General features: G+C 36.5%; 1 protein-coding gene across 1 annotated transcript; it reads left to right on the plus strand.

Moving 5' to 3' along the window:
* The first annotated feature begins 10,813 nt into the window (after nucleotides 1–10,813).
* On the plus strand, nucleotides 10,814–13,449 carry LOC123527171 (zinc transporter ZIP3-like). Its single transcript, XM_045306471.2, has one exon. The coding sequence runs from the start codon at nucleotides 11,341–11,343 to the stop codon at nucleotides 12,568–12,570; it is 1,230 nt and encodes a 409-aa protein (XP_045162406.2). The 5' UTR covers nucleotides 10,814–11,340; the 3' UTR covers nucleotides 12,571–13,449.
* Nucleotides 13,450–19,499: the final 6,050 nt, after the last annotated feature.

The following is a 19,499-nucleotide window of genomic DNA, read 5'->3' on the forward strand; positions in this document are numbered from 1 at the left end:
ATAGGGTACATTATTGTTGTGGGTCATGCATATATACCTTCTTAATTTTTAAAAGGGGGTCTATTTCCTTAACCTGCGAAAGTTTATCAGTCTTTTAAAGGGGTCCACTTTCTTAACATGCTGAAGTACATTGTCAGTTTTTAAAAAGGGGGTCCACTATCTTAACATGCAAAAGTACATAACAGTCTTTTAAAGGAGGTCCACTGTCTTAACATGCTGAATACATTGTCAGTTTTTAAAAGGGAATCCACTACATTTACATGCAAAAGTACATTCTTGATTTTTAGCATAACCTAAACAGAATGTTCAGGGGGCGCTGTTAGTACAGGTAGATGTCCGCCCCAAATTGTCAACAATAATAAATATACATAAACATCTTAAGCTTCTCTGAAACTTCCAGGAGTGGCTGGATTTCCCTGTAAGGGTATTAAGAACATCTTCTTTGAAACTGCTGGCTTAATTACAAAATAATTTCACAGCAGGGCTCTACCAAAATGCTTTAGTTTTTTTTTTTTCATGGATAACATTGCCCCCAGGGGCGGGACTAATTTTCCCTATATGGATCTATCATATTGAAAACTTCGAAAATCTTCTCTGAAACTGTTGGCTGGATTTGAAAATAATTTTACAGCAATGTTCTTTAGGTGACTCTCTACTAAATTCCTTCAAATCATTTTGTTCCATTGAAATACATGGTCACCATGTGATTTGGATAATTTCCCTTATTTGGCTTAATGGAAAACTTTGAAAATCTTCCCCACTGAAACAACTGGCCCATATAAAAAAAAAATCACAGAATTGTTCCTTATTATTATTCAATACAGCTGTGAATGTCTGGTGAGCATTCTAGGGCCATTATGGCCCTCTTGTCCTTTAATGTTTTCACTTGTTACCAGAGCTGAAAAGTTTTTTAATTTACTTCTCATGAGCTTATGGACCAGACTCTTTCAAGTTCCTGATAATTTTTTAAGGCCATCGCAACAAAAATAGTAAAAGGTTTAAATAACCTTTAATGTTCTGCCTAATGGATGTTTACCAAACTTGATCCAAAGGTCAAGGTCTTCTTTGGATGAGCAACTTGGGTCCAGTTGTGCCTCCTGTAACACATTAATAGCTTTCTTGTTGGTTTGAGGTTGTGTATATATATGTATGTTTCAATGTTTTATTTATTTCTTATTTAAACCACTATTTGGTAGTTTTTGCTAAATGATCTGTCCATATTCAACACATGTATGATGACTGCTAAGTCTGAACTTGATCAATCTGCAAATTTAGTTTTGATGTCATATGATTAAACAAAGACTAAATACTCAGTGTGACCCTCGGGCAAATAATATTGACTGGCATGCTATTCAGTAAGCGTTCACTGCAGCTCGTCCATGTAGATTTATTAATGCCACACTTCTGACTCAATTAAGCGGAATATTTTTGGTCATAAATATGTCTTGAACATTGTCCAGTATTTGTTTATATAGCTTGCGTTGTACATTTTAAATATTTACATTTTTGAACAAGATTTGGCTTATAGTACATAAGGAAATTAAAGTTGATATTAAACTACATTCAAGCTTCGTTCATTCGAACTTGGCCCATTCGAAAGCCACACTTCACGCAATCTCACCGTCCGGTCTCGGCAAAATCCCTTATAATGTATAATTTTCAGTGGCTCGAACTACCGATAACTCGAACAAATTTTGCTGGTCCTGTCGAGTTCCAGAGGATGAAGTTCCACTGTATTCCTTTTCTGAAAATATTAGTTTAATTATGTAATCTTTATTTAATTTTTGATGTCATACCTCTAGTCACCTGTTGAAGTACTGATTTGCAGAACTTTGCTGGAAGTAGTTATGCATGCCCAATGAAAATGTTTCTTACAGACTCTGAACTCCTGATTTTGGCTTAAATGATCTTTCTTTAAAACTGAAGTTTGTTCATATTATGAACATTAGAACATAAGTTTTTGTTTATTATTATTATTATATTATTATACCAGATTTATATAGCGCCCTTTTCATGATCAATTTCACGTTCAAAGGCGCTTTACATAGTTCAAATGCAGCCACACAGGGCGCATAATTCATCCTCTACTAGTACAGACACAGAGCGATCTGACCAGAGGGACAGAGTGAGACAAAGCCCCCACGACAGAGAGATCAGAAATCAGATACAGGCTTGTCCGGCTAACTTAGCCTAGCTCGTTGCGAATAGACAGCCTGGTTCTTTAACGTGCCCAGTGTATAGCACTGATACACGCAAGGATTGCCTGGGTTCCTGACCAGTACACCTCTAGTTAGGTGGGAAACACTGAAAAGCGTTTCTGAAAATTCCCGAGTAGCTGCCGGGGATCGAACCCCCGACCTCAGGATTGGAAGGCCAGTGTGCAAACCACTGAGCTATCCGTCCACCTTAATACTGTTTCTTAATTTTTTCAAAAAAATGCAAAATCAAGAAACAAATGTCCGAGTTTGGAATTAAAATCTTGTTTACCTTTGGTACACTGTTACAAACGTTTTTCAATTTTGAATGAAAAACTAGTAGAAGCAACTTTTTCTCATGGTATGGCTCAAATGTTTTTGCAAGTATGTTTTGCTACTGTAAGTAAGGCCTGAGAACAGATCTTGGGGATAAAGTTGGTATGAGACAAAACTATTGTTGATGTCTCTATACTATACTGACATGGAATATGTCAGGTGAATATATATGTACATGGTTATAATTATCTGCTTAGCAGAATTCCTCTCAGTTCTCATACAATTTTTTGTGTATATATTTTATGATAAGTGTGCTACTTCTGTATTTCTTTGGAATTTTGCATGCTAATTTGTACATAATATAATTGTTAGTTGATAAAAGCTTGTTTTCATTTCATTCCATCATGTGTCTGTTCCTGCCAGCCTACCTGACTTCAGTCAGTTTTTAGCACACCCGAACTTTGTTTACGGTTGAGCTATTAGTATACATGGATAGTCTGTAGTCCATTGTCCTGCGTCAACATTTGTACATCTTCTCTGAAACTACTGGTCAGAATTACACTAAACTTGGTCAGTGGCATCCTGGCATGGACCTCTATCAAGTTTATTCAAATGGTTCACCTTGGCCCCTTTTAGGAGCCACCAAACCGAAAAATAGAAAAATGTTAAAGAACTTCTTTTCATGAACCGTTTAATGGATCGTCATCAAACTTGGTCTGTAGTATCATTATAAAGTTCTCTCTCAAGCTTGTTCAAAAAGGGGCACTTAGCCCCTTTTAGGGTTCGCTAGAGCTAAAATGTGAAAACCCTTTAAACGACTTCTTCTCATGAAACGCTAGATGTATCTTCATCAAACTTGGTCTGTAGCGTGATTATAATGTCCTCTCCCAAATTTGTTCAAATGGGGGCACTTGGCTCCTTTTTGGGGCGACGAGCTAAAATTAGATTTACCTTTAAATGACTTCTTCTTATGAACGTGTGATAGATCATCATCAAACTTGCTCTGTAGCATCATTATAAGGTTCTCTCCTAAATTTGTTCATGGATCGACCCCTTTTAGGGGTTGCTAGAGCCAAAATTAGAAATACATATAAAAGACTTCTTCTCATGAACCATTTGAAGGAATTTCATCAAACTTGGTCTGTATCATCATTATATGGTCCTCTCCCAACTTAGAAATACCTTTTAATGGTTTCTTCTCATGAATCGTGTGTTGGATCCTCATAAAACTTTGTCTGTAGCATCATTATAAGGTCCTCTGTCAAAAATCTTTACTTTGGCCCTTTTAGGGGCCGCTAGAGCCATAATTAGAAATACCTTTTAACGACTTCTTCTCGTGAACCGCTTGAAGGGTTTTCATCAAACTTGGTCTGCAGCATCATAATAAGGTCCTCTGTCAAAAATCTTTACTTTGGCCCTTTTAGGGGCCGCTAGAGCCATAATTAGAAATACCATTAATCGACTTCTTCTCGTGAACCGCTTGAAGGGTTTTCATCAAACTTGGTCTGCAGCATCATAATAAGGTCCTCTGTCAAAAATCTTTACTTTGGCCCTTTTAGGGGCTGTAGAGCCATAATTAGAAATACCATTAATCGACTTCTTCTCGTGAACCGCTTGAAGGGTTTTCATCAAACTTGGTCTGCAGCATCATAATAAGGTCCTCTGTCAAAAATCTTTACTTTGGCCCTTTTAGGGGCTGTAGAGCCATAATTAGAAATACCATTAATCGACTTCTTCTCGTGAACCGCTTGAAGGGTTTTCATCAAACTTGGTCTGCAGCGTCATAATAAGGTCTTCTCCCAATTTTATTCAAATGGAAGCACTTGGCCTCTTTTAGGGGCCACTAGAACTAAAAATAGAAATTCCTTTATAAAACATCTTATGACCCACTTGAAGGTTCTTCATCGCTTCATTATAATGTCCTCTCCCAAAGTTGTTCAAATGGGAGCAATTGGCCTCTTTTGGGACCACTTGTGGCAAACTTAGAAATAACGTTAAACAACTTCTCAAGAACCGCTGGAAGGAGTTTCATCAAACTTGATTTGTGGCATTATATAAGGTCCTTTTCCAAATGTATACAAATGGGGTTTGTCAGTCCCTTCTAGGGGCCACTGGAACTAAAAATAGAAAAGCCTTCAGAAGACTTCTCATGAACCTCTTCATCAAACTTGATTTGTAGCATTGTCATAAGGCCCTTTACCAAAATTTTTTAGTTGGTGACACTTGGCCCATTTTAGGGGTTGCTAGAGCTAAAACTGGAAATACCTTTAAACAACTTCTAATGAATGGCTAGACGGATTTTCATCAGACTTGGTATATTGGATCAATATACGGTCCTCTCAAATTTGTTTAAATGGGGGCATGTGGCCTCTTTTAGAGGTTGCTAGGGCTAAATGTTAAAAAAACCTTTTAATGACTACTCATGAACTACTCAACTATCTTCACCAAACATGGTCTGTAGCATCAATATAAGGTCCTCTCATAAATTTGTTCAATTTGGGGTGCTTGGCCCTTAAAGGGTCGGACGGTTAAGATCCTCTTCGGGAGAGCGACTTAGGTCCATTTGGGCCTCTTGCTTTTGTTTAGGGAAATGTGTCAAAATTTCATATCCGATTTTTGCAGTTCAAACCATCCTCTCCTAATTGGAGAGACAAAATTTATTGGACCCATATGTCTGCCAGTCTGTATGCCTTCTCACCAAATCCTACCGTATAGATAAACCAGCGTGGCCTTTACCTTGAACTGATAATGGTTAAGTAGTGTGTTCTACATTAGTCAAATGCTTATGACAAATAATTTAAAAATCCTTAAAGGGTGTAAAAAGATACACCTGAACTTTGTTTATGATGAGTATATAATTATGATGTCAGAGTTATCTGAACTTTGTTTATGATGAGTATATAATTATGATGTCAAAGTTATCTGAACTTTGTTTATGATGAGTATATAATTACGAGGAGTGTTCGATATGAATTGCTTATTGTCCTCTAGCTCGATATCCACGTGGGGCACGATAAAAACCAATACCTACCTGTATAGGGTTATTCAATACCTACACAACGGTATATAAATGTACATGTTAGACTAAGTGTAAGACATAAAATTTGCCATTTGAATACACGCAATCATTGACCACAATAGTAAAAATGGCTGGTAGAAGCGCCGACAAGAAAGATGAAATACGGGCTTACATCAAAGCTCGCTCAAAACTTGGTTGTTCTTTGAAGCAGCTGATGACTGAACTTTCTACTGCTTATGGACCTTCTTGTGTGTCATGACACAGTTCGGCGGTGGAAAAAGAAATTTGAGTCTGGTGTAGAGTCCATCAAAAATGCACCGAAATCAGGTAGGCCAAAATCTGCATCTCGTAAAGAAATCGTTTCCAAAATAAAGGAAATCCTTGAAGGAGATGCCAGATTTACAGTTCGTGATATTGCACGAAAGGTAGGCATATCACTATCAATGGTTCACCTTATTTTGAAGAAGCATTTGAAAGTCAGACAGATTTCTGCTAGATGGGTGCCACATCTGTTGACTGATGAGCAAAAGAGGCAACGGATTAAAGTGGCCAAAAAGCTGCTTCAGATCTTTCCAAAATATGACAAAAAGCAGTTTGCCAATGTCGTCACAGGTGATGAAACCTGGGTCCATTATTTTGAGCCCGTCAGAAAGGTTAGCAATAAGATCTGGGCCACTAAACACAGCAAACGCCCAATAATTGCCAAACGTTCTTTGAGTGCAAAGAAGGTTTTGTATGCAATCTTCTCTGGTGAAGGAGTCGCAATAAAAGTGCCGGTGAAAAAGGGCAAAAGCATCACCGGAAAGTACTACAAAGACGTAGTACTGAAGAAACTGAAAAAGTATTATCAGAAACAACGCCCTGCCACTGGTTTTAAACATGTCCGTCTTCTACATGACAATGCCCCCGCTCATACCTCCGCAATAGTTACGGCGTTTTTGAAGAAAAAAAAGTAACTGTTTTGCCTCACCCCCCGTATTCCCCAGACCTTGCCCCATGTGATTTCTTTTTGTTTCCGAAATTGAAATCATTCCTTGCTGGGCGGAAATACCAGTCCCGACAGGCACTTGGATCTGCCATTCATCAGTACCTTATTACTGTGCCCAAATCAGCGTACCGTGACGCCTTCAAGAAGTGGATACATCGGCTGAAACTTTGCATTTCTAGCCACGGGGAGTACTTCGAGGGCATGAAATGAGCCCTTTTGGGCTAACTTGAAATTTGAAGTCTCCAGATAGAAATAAGCAATTCATTTCGAACATCCCTCTTATGTCAGAGTTATCTGAACTTTGTTTATGACGAGTTTTAAGTATAGGCGGATTATCCAGCTTCCAGCATCAGTAGTTTTACTTAAACAACTGCATTTCTAAAATGCTGGTCGAAATCTTATTAAATTTGGTCTCATAGACCTCTTTCAAGTGTGTTCAAATGGTTCTGCTCGACACTCGCGAGGGCTTCTCATGAAGCAATTTTTGAATCTTCACCAAACTTGGTCTGAAGCACACATATATTGATTTATTTGAAACTTGTTCAAATGGTTCAAGTTTGCCCCTATTTAGGCCACCATTCTGAGCTCAATAGGGAGAGCACAAATCTACAGATCGCGGGATCATGAGTCTGTTCCCTCGACGCGGCGTATATTCTCCGTGAAGATTTGATGAAGACATATTCCTCCTCCACTTCTGATTCTTGTGGGGAAGTTGGCAGTTTCTTGTGGAAGAACAGGTTTATACTGGTACAGAATACAGGAACACTGGTTAGGTTACCTGCCTGCACACTTACATAACTGAAATACTGTTGAAAAACAGCGCAAAACAAAGAAAGGCTATCATTAAAAGCTGTAAAGTTTGCCATATGATCTAAATTGTGTTGGTATTACATTAACCCAACAAAGACCATACAAAAACTTCAGTCCTGCAGATGATTTAGATACAGTCATAATAGGCTGTGGTTTTAACTTTTGGGGTAGAACTCATTTCAACATAAACTTTTTGGTGTGGAAAAGGAAGTATGTTAGGAAATGAAACACAGAAAAAAAGTTCTGAAAAATATAACGGCACATTTTTAGCTCACCTGAGCACATAGTGCTCAAGGTAATCTATTGTGACCGGTCATGGTCCATCGTCCAGCGTCCATCAACATTTGCCTTGTGAACACTAGAAGCCACAGTTGTGATTCAATCTTTATGAAACGTGGTCAGAATGTTTGTCTTGATGATCTCTAACTCAAATTTGAAACTGGGTCATGTGGGATCAAAAACTAGGTCAGTAGGCCAGATCAAAGGAAACACTTATGAACACTCTAGAGGCCACAGTTGTGATTCAGTCTTTATGAAACTTGGTCAGAATATTTGTCTTGATGATCTCTAGGTCAAGTTCGAATCATGGTTATTTGGGGTCAAAAACTAGGTTACCCGGTCAAATCAAAGGAAAAGCTTGTGAACAGTCCAGAGGCCACAGTTTTGACTCAATCTTTATGAAACTTGGTCAGAAGGTTTGTCTTGGTGATTTCTAGGTCAAGTTTGAAACTGGGTTCTGTGGGGTCAATAAACTAGGTCACTAGGCCAGATCAAAGGAAAATCTTGTTAACACTCTAGAGAGCACAATTTAAGTTTGAAGTTCATGAGAATTGGTCATGTGGGGTCAAAAACTAGGTGAATGGGTTAAATCAAAGGAAAAGCTTGTGAACACTCTCGAGGCTACAGTTGTGACTCAATCTTTATGAAACTTAGAATGTTTGTCAAGTTAAAACTCTAGAGAGTACAATTTAAGTTTGAAACTGGTGAGAATCGGTTAGAATATTTGTCTTGATGTACGCTAGGTCAGATTTGAATCTCGATCATGTTGGGTCAAAAACTAGGTCATCCGGTCAGATCAAAGGAAAAGCTTGATAGCACTCTAAAGGCCAAGTATATGATCCTATTTTCATGAAACTTTGTCAAATTGTTCAACTTGACGATTTTCAGCCCAGTTTCGAATCTGGGTCATCCGGGCCCAAAAACTCAGTCACTTGTTCAAATCAAAGAAAAGCCTTGTGTATGCAATAGGTGCTTCATTTTTCATTTAATGTGCATGCATTTTTGTCAGAATGTTTGTCTGCATAAAATCTCAGACGAATTTTATCTGGGTCACGTTGGGTCAAAAACTAGATCACCAGGTTAAATCAAAGAAAAAGCTTTTTTACACACTAGGGGCCACCTTTTTATTCTATCTTCATAAAATTTGGTCAGAGTGCTTGTTATCATAGTCTTGGACGATTTCTAATCTGGGTCACGTGAGGTCAAAAACTAGGTCACTAGGTCCAATCAAAGGGAAAGCTTGTATACACTCCAGAGGCCACTTTTTTGCTCCAGTCTTCCCGAAACTTTGTCAGAATGTTTGTTTTGATCAAATCTTGGACAAGTACGAATCTGAGTCATGTGGGGTCAAAAACTAGGTCACTAGGTCAGACAAAGAAAATGCTTGTTTCCACTCGAGAGGCCACATTTTTGGTCCAATCTTAATGAAAGTTGGTCAGAATATTTGTCTCTATGAAATCACTAGGTCAAACATGTTTACACTGTTGTAGTGTAATACTTAGGTGAGCGAGCTAGGGCCATCTTGGCCCTCTTGTTTAGATATTGCATCAGGAATTCTGAAGTAACGTCTAATGCGTATTGCGGCCGTTACTGTGGACCATATGGTGTATTGTTCTCTGAAAATACTGGTGTTAATATCAAATATGCCGCATACTCAATGATTGGATCCTTGTGTATTTTTATCAGAAAAGAAAAGTATGGCTATACTTTTAGTAATTATTTTCATCTTTGTCACAAAAGAGCGTACCTGCGGGTGTGTCAAATTCAGAACATAGGTGTCAAAATTCGGAACATAGAGTTTCTAATACCGTGATAATTCTAAAACAAATTCGTTTGCATTGAAGTAAAATAGGGGTTTAAAAAACAAACATGTGTATCTCAAGTCAGAAACAAGAAAAGAATATTTATAAGGGATTCGTAAAACAAAAATTATATTCACAGTGTTATTGCAGATGTGTGGGGTACCTTAAAACATCAATATTTGCTCGAAATTCATTAACAGTTACTGCAATTATTTATAAAATGCTTCTTGAACTACTTTTTTTATTTAATGCACGCATTTGAATAAAGAAATGGTATTAATTTTATCTTAGATAGATTTGCAATGCTTTGTTTAATTATTATAATTTAAAATAGCACCTAATTTTCAGAGTTTGGTTTCGATTTCTTTTGAGGACTTTTTTCCTGTATTGCATAAATAACTTAAGATTATGAATCATCAATAAAACTTTATGTTGGAGTTAGTTCAAGGTTCTGATATTATTTTTAGTAATATAACCTGTCTAGTAAAGGGCAAAAGATGAAACTGAAAGCCGCATCAAATGATAATTACGTTGTTTTTAACTTTAGGAAGGCAAGTTGTGTAAGTTCAGAAAAACCGGATTTAAATGGGGGACATCACAAATAAACATAAACAATTAGAAAGGCTGTTTATTTCCTTGAATTAACCACAATTTCGGCAAGACTGATTTTCTTCATTCGTGGCCACTTTTTTTTCAAATTTAAACATCCAGTATATACTGTATGTATACCTTTCTCTATATTTCAACAGCGACTTCGCACAGCCAACAAGGCCATTATGCGGTCGTAACGGATCCGACATCCGGTATTGCGTCACATTAGCGTTACGTCAAAAAGTAACACGTGTGTGCGTCTTCTACGACATAAAAGGACGCTGGACATTTAATTCTAAAAAAAATGAATGACTCGTGTTTGTAGAGGGATTGAATGTGATATGTATTAATTTGTAGGCAAATGCGAAGCTACTATACCAAATATAACTGAACAAAGGGAAGGTCTACACCTGTATATTTTTCAGGAGTGCGGTAATTGGACTTGGCGCTTCATTCTCGTGGAACATACTCAAATTGGACACACTACAGTAGCGGTGTGTGTCTCAAACGGGCAGAAATATTACCACAGTAACTCACGTGAAGATGAAGAGATCTTTTTACACGTAAAACACTGTCAGATTTTTTACACGTAAAAATCAGTGTCAGAATTTTTTTACGCTTAAAACACTTTCAGATTTTTTACACGTAAAACACTACGTAAAAATACCATCAGAATACATCGTACTTCTATCACCAGCTCATGGTTATTACAAAATTTAATTATTGTTATACAAATAAGCACAGCTGCTTCCTCTTATGGTAGATTACCAGATATACAACAATGTACATCAATAGATAAACAATGTCTTTTTCTTCGTACAGGTGATAACGGCAGTATTTGTTTTGATGTATATTTTTAATTACATAATCGAAATGCAAAGGTAAATACTACACAAATACGTGCAGTGCATCTTATAAACCATTTGTTTTCACCGAAGGACATTAATTATGTGTTGACATGCAGTTCGAACATGTGATGTGTTAGGCGTGCTGACTACTAAATACATTAAACGCTCATCAAAATTAAACGAAATTTAGGTAAAATTGATAGAGGAAAATTGACCTTAATTACACAGTTCAATCAAATGTGATGGTTAGGTTATCACGAGCGTTATCATGTACACTGTATTTGTGTTATGATAAAAACGTGAAAATATGTCTATGTATACCTTGTATATTTGATAAAACTAAATTTAGAAGTTTAGTTTTAACAACAATGTAAAGTGGTTGGAAAATGGACAGTTATCATGTTGTCAACTGTTAAGTAACTGTTGTGACAAAAATATACGTGATTTCTAGTTTTATTTGTAAAGAAAATATATACGCTGTCATATATGGTACTGTTATAAACCGTGTTTTACGGAAGTAAAGGAGTCAAAAATGATTGGAACATCAAAGCTAGCATCAATTTTCATTCTATTTGGATTGTCTTTGTTTAGTGGAATTATTTCCTGCGTGACTGTGCGATGTTTGGTACTTAAACTTGGATCTTCGTCTAAATTCAAACGTGCAATAAACATTTTGAATTGCTTCTCTGGCGGCGTTTTCTTTGCCACTTCCGTTTTGAATCTTTTACCGGAAGCGCGGGAGAGCATGGAACATGCGTTGGAAAGTTACGATTTCAGCTCAGAGTACCCATTCACAGAACTAGCTATGTGTATAGGATTTTTCATGATTCTCACGCTAGAACACATTGCGCATATTTGTTGCTCTGGCAATAGCGGCATTTCGAAACGAGATAATAAAGGACATCAAGAAATTGGTTCAAATGTCCACAAATCTGTGTCCGGATCTACGTACAAAGATGGGCTAGTAAGTTATAAGAAAGTCAGTGATAGGGTCTATAAAGGTTTAGGTTCGGAGGACCCAATATTAGTTGCAAGCGATCTAGAGGACTCTTCGTATCACGACGATATCACATATCAAACATATGGTACGGTCGATGATTCCCTTGACAAGACGACCGTGCGCCCGTATTCAGAACATAAACGTGACTCTACAGCTGCAGACATGAAAGAAGTTATTTTTAGAGCCAGTGATAGAATTCTTATCAAAAATGCAAATGTTTCGAAAGAGACTCACAATCAGTCCACTCGAGATGCCTTGGAAGAAGCCAGACATTCCGCAAATGAGGACCCTGCAAGGTCAAGGCTGAGAGGACTTGTACTTCTAATAGCACTATCCCTACACATGATTTTTGATGGTCTTGCTCTAGGACTTTTAAAAGATACTTCGAAAGTGTGGGAACTCCTCGCGGCACTATCATTGCATAAAGTACTTGTGTTCTTTACAATAGGAGTACAAACTCTCGAAATTCTTGCTTCCCTGAGGAAAACAATTCTTGTTATTGCAATTTTTGCTCTAATGAGTCCATGTGGCATCATCATTGGTGAGAGTATTAACCTTTCCGGGGAGTCCGTGGCAAAAGACATGTCGTCAGCCATATTACAGGGTGTAGCAACCGGAACGTTTCTTTTTGTCACGTTCTTCGAGATTTTACAACGAGAGTTAGGAACTGGTGACCATGACCTTCTGAAAGTTTTTACGACTGTCGTTGGTTTTGCACTTGTTGCTTGTATACGGCTGCTTGAGCATGAGCATGGGGAATGACAGAAGACATGAAAGTAAACATTCTATATTTTTTTATATGACTGTAAAACTTATTGAGAATGTTCATGAACCATTTATTGTGGTTTTTGACTTGTATCTCATCGCCAAGTATTACTGTAGTGCATTAAGCGGCATTTTTGAGAGAGAGAGAGAGAGAGAGAGAGAGAGAGAGAGAGATATATATATATATATATATATATATATATATATATATATATATATATATATATATATATACAGCTGTATTCGTTTCATACAGAGCTGTCTATGGATGTCCTTGAAATTAGAAATTAAGATTGCGAATTCCGCTAAAGAGGTTTTCGGTCACATCTTGTGCTGTCTCCACATTTTTCAGTACACAGGACTATTTTCCGAGTTAAGACGGTGTAATGGTATATCAAAATTTTATGTATATATTTAAAATTTTGTTTCAACACATAGTGACTTAACTCTTTTTTAATTAAGACATAGTAAGCCATGTCCAAACACATTTTATTGAACAAGAGGTAGATAGCTAGCGCACTATATTAGTGGGGAAAAAATGAATGTTTTCCATCTTTTAGCAAAATAAAGAATTATTCTGCTGCAAAAAATTTCAATAAAATTGCTCAATATTAAAATACCAAGAAAGAATTATGATTAACTCTACGCTTCTATTGTTTTGTTTTTTTGTTGTTGTTTTTGTTGTTTTTCAAAACTACTATGACAGAAATAATTGATATTGAAACTTCGAGACCATTTTTCTCAAAATGGGGAAAAAAGAAATTCTGTAGGAAAGGGACAAAGAATGCATGTTTTACAATGTAATACAAGCCGTTAATGTCTACAATCGAAATTATGATGTTTAGATATTGCATTTGAATAAACTGCATACGATTATATGTTGTCATTTTTCAATTGACCGTTTTTCTGTCTTTTTTTTTTATAACACACTAGAGTTATCCTTAAAGACTGTTCTCAATCAGTTTTAGTAACGATATTGTTTTGAACAATTTTGTCATGGAATAAGTACAAATGCAGAATTTTTTAGAACGTTTTGTGATATAATTGGCATTTCTAGAGTAATTCTACTCAACCATTCCAGTTAAGTGTGGACCTTGAATGGCTTTTTGACCATTATGAATATGTTTGCCCGCCTGTCAGTGCACACTTTACAAAAATGTTTTCCATTATGAAACATCTTTCAGTCACGCAATGTCAAATTCAAGGTCGATAGTATGATTAAAGGTTAAGTAGCGAGCACCTTGTAATCGTGTGATCAATATTCATATTTCAAATGTACTTTAGCGTATACGTTTCATCATACACTGTGTAGAACCTTTTGGCCATGTCAGTTCAAGATCAAGGTCGCAGACTGGTCTCAAAGGTATGGTCAGATATCATATCTGCACATTTTCCTTTTGTCCGTCAACTTCAACTTCAGCGATATACTCTCCAACGCCTCTGAGGACTTCATTGTTATTGTTGCACTCAGGCTAGAGCTGACTTACAAGATTGGAAAATAACACTATCCGCCTTGACATGCACAAGAAACATGATCTCATGTGCCAGTTCAAATTGATAGTACATGAACAGCAGTAACTTATATATGTAAAGTATCTCGTTACATACCTACATTTTAAAATATAATAATTTCTAGGTCACATGATAAACTTATAAAAACAAGGATAAATATAAAGATACATGTAGTATCCTCTATTCATACGTATACATTGAACACTTGGCTAGCAGTGTGAATTTATATTGAAAATTGTTGTTTGCAGTGACAACAAAATTAATTTGTCATTTCGAACGGTTTCCCATTTTCCGTCTATAATTTACAGTGTCTAAAACGCCATTCAATTGATCAAGATGAAGGAAATTACGTAAAGCTACTCGCTGCTTTTTGTTTGTTTGTTTGTTTGTTTGTTTGTTTTGGGTTTAACGCCGTTTTTCAACAGTATTTCAGTCATGTAACGGCGGGCAGTTAACCTAACCAGTGTTCCTGGATTCTGTACCAGTACAAACCTGTTCTCCGCAAGTAACTGCCAACTTCCCCACATGAATCAGAGGTGGAGGACTAATGATTTCAGACACAATGTCGTTTATCAAATAGTCACGGAGAACATACGCCCCGCCCGAGGATCGAACTCGCGACCCCGGAATCCGTAGATCAACGCTCTTACCTACTGAGCTAAGCGGCGCTGCTTTTTGAGCGATGGAGAGTAGATCATATATTATAAACGGACATACGGTCCATTTGTTTATGGTCTTTTCTCTTACACTAGCGAGATAAAGAAACGTTTTTATAGTTTAAATTTGTTGGACAATGTCAGAAACGTACATGTACACAGCCGCAACCGTAACTCGCACAATTTTATTCAGCACATCGTTAAATTCATGTAACTGCTCATAATTTCGTCGCGCAGCCCGTGTGTGTCAACCATCTGATTTTATTCAGCGAATTTGCACAGGTACATGTTTTAGTCGACATACGACCATGTTATCAGAGATTGTCTGACAATAAATCAGTTTTTGTCAATGTCGAGGCTAAATTTAAAAAAGTGGGCCTAAGGTTTGGCCAATTGGGCGAATGCAAGAACAAGTCGCTAGACGTCTTTTGTGCGACAATACTGCGTCTCGTTCGACGTGTCAGAGAAACGGAAAAGCTTGCCGATAGGTCTAGTTCGGGCAGACCGCGTGTAACGACAGTTAAATACGTCTACGCCATTTGCATGACAGATTTGTGACGGCTGAATTTACGTCACGTTTAGTGGTAGGTAGCCAGGGACGGCCTATAAGTCGACATACAGTGGGAAATTGGCTTACAAAACAGAAAATTATCTGCCACATGCACTACTGCGGTCTAGTTCTTAGGCTCCGACACCGTCACCAACGTCTAATTTGGGCCTGCAACCATCGCAGTCAGCGTTGGCAGAACGTAGTGTTTAGTGATGAGTCACGTTTCACCTTGTGGAACGCCGCCGAACGTATACGTATCTACAGACGACGTGACGACTTCGTGAACGCTACACTAACAATTGCGTTCTGCAGCACAATCCTTACGGTAGGGGCGGAGTTATGGTCTGGGCAGTCTATTGAAATTCAAGATTTGAAGCATACTAGTAATGCGACAACAAAATCCTGTCTAAGTAACCATCAATGCTTTTGTCATCAGATTTGCGAATGGAATTGTCCTTTACTAATTTTGAATCACGGTTAACAACATACTGTACAATGAGTTTGCATGAGGCGTTTCTTTTATTAGCTATAATTTTTGTCATGGAATAAGTACAAATGCAGAATTTTAGCAAAGTTTTGTGATATAATTGACATTTCTAGAGTAATTCTACTCAAACATTCCAGTTAAGTGTGGACCTTAAATGGCTTTATGACCATTATGAATATGTTTGTCCGCCTGTCAATGCACACTTTGCACAAATGTTTTTCCATTATGAAACATCTTTCAGTCATGCAATGTCAAATTCAAGGTCGATAGTATGATTAAAGGTTAAATAGCGAGCACCTTGTAATCGTATGAGCAATATTTATATTTCAAATGTACTTTAGCGTATACGTTTCATCATACACTGTGTAGAACTTAACTTTGGCCATGTCAGTTCAAGATCAAGGTCGCAAGATGGTCTCAAAGGTATGGTCAGATATCATATCTGCACATTTTCCTTTTGTCCGTCAACTTCAACTTCAACTTCAAAGATATACTCTCCAACGCCTCTGTGGACTTCAAATGTCTATTGAAATTCAAGATTTGAAGCATACTAGTAATGCGACAACAAAATCCTGTCTAAGTAACCATCAATGCTTTTGTCATCAGATTTGCGAATGGAATTGTCCTTTACTAATTTTGAATCACGGTTAACAACATACTGTACATGTAGTGTGTTTGCATGAGGCGTTTCTTTTTCCCGTAAGTGTATAACTGACATTGTCTTAAGGTAGTAGAGGTGTAATAACAATGTTTACAAAATGGCATTTGCTTGGTATATTCTTAAAGATGACCGTGTTTCGCACTGCTTTGCAATTTTTTAACAACATTTACCATGCCCTTTTTTCAAAATTTTGTATAACTTATGGTATCTCCTCTAGCTCAAGTAGAGACAAATTTCAAAGTGATGACCACTTTACAAAACGTTCGCAAAGAACTCATTTTACCATTAGTTTTAATAAAAATAATCAAACTATTGGTAAACAATTTATAAAACACAAATTAAAATATGAATATCATTTTATCTAGGTTCCCAAGTACACGGACTTAATGATACAGAATTCTAACTTCAACATAGAAAAAATAAGGTCGAATCCTATGTTTCTGTTTTGAATATGCTTACTTCATTCAAAAATGACCTTGGGACAGACGTAAAACCTACCTAAATTTCTTCCACAATATGTAATCTAAAGAGTGAAAGCAAAATAGAGAACTTTTACCACATGTAACTCAATATTTTTAAAGATGTGTAACTCTACCCCTTCTGTTTAAGTAGTAAATTCAATTTGAACAGCAAGAAATCGCTTATCAAATTACTTTTTTTTCCATTTTTTGTACAATAAATCAATCATAAGTCTTGAAAGAAGTAAAAACTTACCAGAAAAAATGGAAAATAAGAGAAAAAAAAATTGGTCCCAATAGGGCTTGAACCTACGCCCCCTGAGAATTGCAGTAAAAGTGGGTTTATGTCAGGAATTGAATACTCTTCAAAAAGGAGGTACTCTATTACACCTCTACTACCTTAAATGCCATTTTGCCTCACTCAACTCACTTGAGCAGAACTGATTGGTTCCGTCCATATATCCATTGTCTTTAAAGGGAATTCCGATAGTTTTTTATGCGCATCTTTCTGCGCAGTCGACACTTTCTATGGAAAACTGAACTGAAGTCAACATTTGTTGAAACGTGTTACAGACAGTCTTAAATATGAGGAATCTTGAATGAAATAACATTTTTGATAAGTTTTATCAGTCATCAAATGTTGGTACTGGTTTATGTTGTATTGTCAAGTATCATGCCTGACAGGTATCTTGCTATTTTTGTTGGTTGTGTTTTCACATCGCATTTTGGTACAAAGACAGTGTTGTTCATATAATGTAAGATAATTGACTTAGTACTGATAAGACAATATTACCTTTCAGATTATTTAGTATTCAGTTATAGAAAGAATTAAGAATTTTTAAAACTTTTTTTTAACTTCTAGCAGACATACATGTAATCAATTTGGCCAGGTTCGCGCCATTTTCCGTCCGAACAGGTGTTGTATTCTAGCGGTCTTAACATAAAATTTAGCCTGGTGACCCATACATTTTTAGCCATTTTTATGCTCACAATACAATTATCTATACACAAGAAAAACAGGAAAAAATTCTATGAAAGAATTTTTTCAAAATTTAAAAAAATATTCTTCACTATGGGTATTTTTCACTGAAAAAAGTTCACAAAAATAAATATGAAACGATATTTTTTTCATTTGTATCAATTATTGTAAGGATAGAGTATTACAAATATGACTATGATATCAAATAAGTATATAATAAAATCTGTAAAAAGAAAAAAAACCTTATTGTGCTGTCTTGATGTATATTTTGGTTGGTATTTATAAAAAAAGCAGAAAATTATGAAAATGTTGAAAAATCGCTAGTAGTTTCAGCAACAGTGGGTGTGTTCAAAACAATTTTTCACAAAAACAAGCCCGGTGACCTATTGTTTTTATTTGTTCATTGTTTTCAGCACAAATTTTCCTATCATATATGTGAATTTAAACAAATTCTATGAAAGGAAAAAAAACTATAGGAATTCTCTTTAAGATGAAGGCACTTTCGTAAAGCTACTCTGCTTTTGAGCGATGGACAATACTTCATCGTCGAGCATACTTATTCCATTTTGCCCGTTTAAGTAAGTGTGAAATAACCCATACCCTTAGGCGAACAATGTATATGATTTTTCTCCCGTTAATGCATGGGCTGGTCCATTGAAAATAGTAGTTTTTATGCGAAAATAAACCTTCAAATTTACGTTACGTCAACATACTCGATTAATTTTATTAAATTACTTTAAACTTACTAGCCTTTTTGAATATCACTGATTAACACAGTAAAGGGCTGTTTGGAAATACCACAATGACTTTAACCTTTAGCCTGCTGAATATTTTTGAAATGGTCTGGTCGATCATTCAATTTGGGTAGTACCACTTATTATTCAAAGGGGTGTTCGACTGAATAACGAAAAAATGCAGACCAAGATCAGCCTGCACGGATGTGCATGTGCAGTCTGGTCTTGGTCTGCACAGGTCGCAAAGGCAGAATTACTTACCGACAATAGGCTAAAGTCTAAAGACAATAATACAAGACAGTCAATAGCGTACTTTTTCAGTTTAAAAAAAAAAGAAAAAATAAGAAACAAAGACAAGGTTGTCGGACAACCTTTTTTTTGGTGTAAGGGACGCAACCCAAATATTATACGGTTTCCACACATATATAGTTATCTTTCGCCTTTTGTCATTGTCTCCATGCTTAACGATATTACACATCGAGTACAGTTAGGATATTAGTACCTGAACATTATCTTATATTTTCGTCTGAACAGAGATTTTATTCTATGCTTTCTGTGGGATGTGGCAAAATGACATTCAGATGTTTAAGAAGAAATGACACCATTAGGCCCTACCCAAAGCTATGTTGTTCTATGTCAAATACCATAAATTGTGTTTAGGAATATAAAAGGACACTTCACCAACACTTTACAAGATTTTATTACCAATATCATAACTATGAATTTTATTAATTGCACTTCACTTTATCAGTATAGGGCGCTTCTCGCCTCTCACGCCAACGACGAGGAAACTATACGTGGTTTTAGCTTCATTCGGGTTCTGAAAAAATTGCTTTTATGATTAGCAGGGATATTTTCGTTTCGATAGTCGGGTTCAATATCGGCATGA

This window comes from Mercenaria mercenaria, chromosome 14, assembly GCF_021730395.1.
Source record: "Mercenaria mercenaria strain notata chromosome 14, MADL_Memer_1, whole genome shotgun sequence".
In the NCBI taxonomy this organism is placed as follows: domain Eukaryota; kingdom Metazoa; phylum Mollusca; class Bivalvia; order Venerida; family Veneridae; genus Mercenaria; species Mercenaria mercenaria.

Bases quoted from the DNA above. Each gene is read 5' to 3' on its own strand.
- LOC123527171 (XM_045306471.2), top strand. From the start codon at position 11,341: ATGATTGGAACATCAAAGCTAGCATCAATTTTCATTCTATTTGGATTG.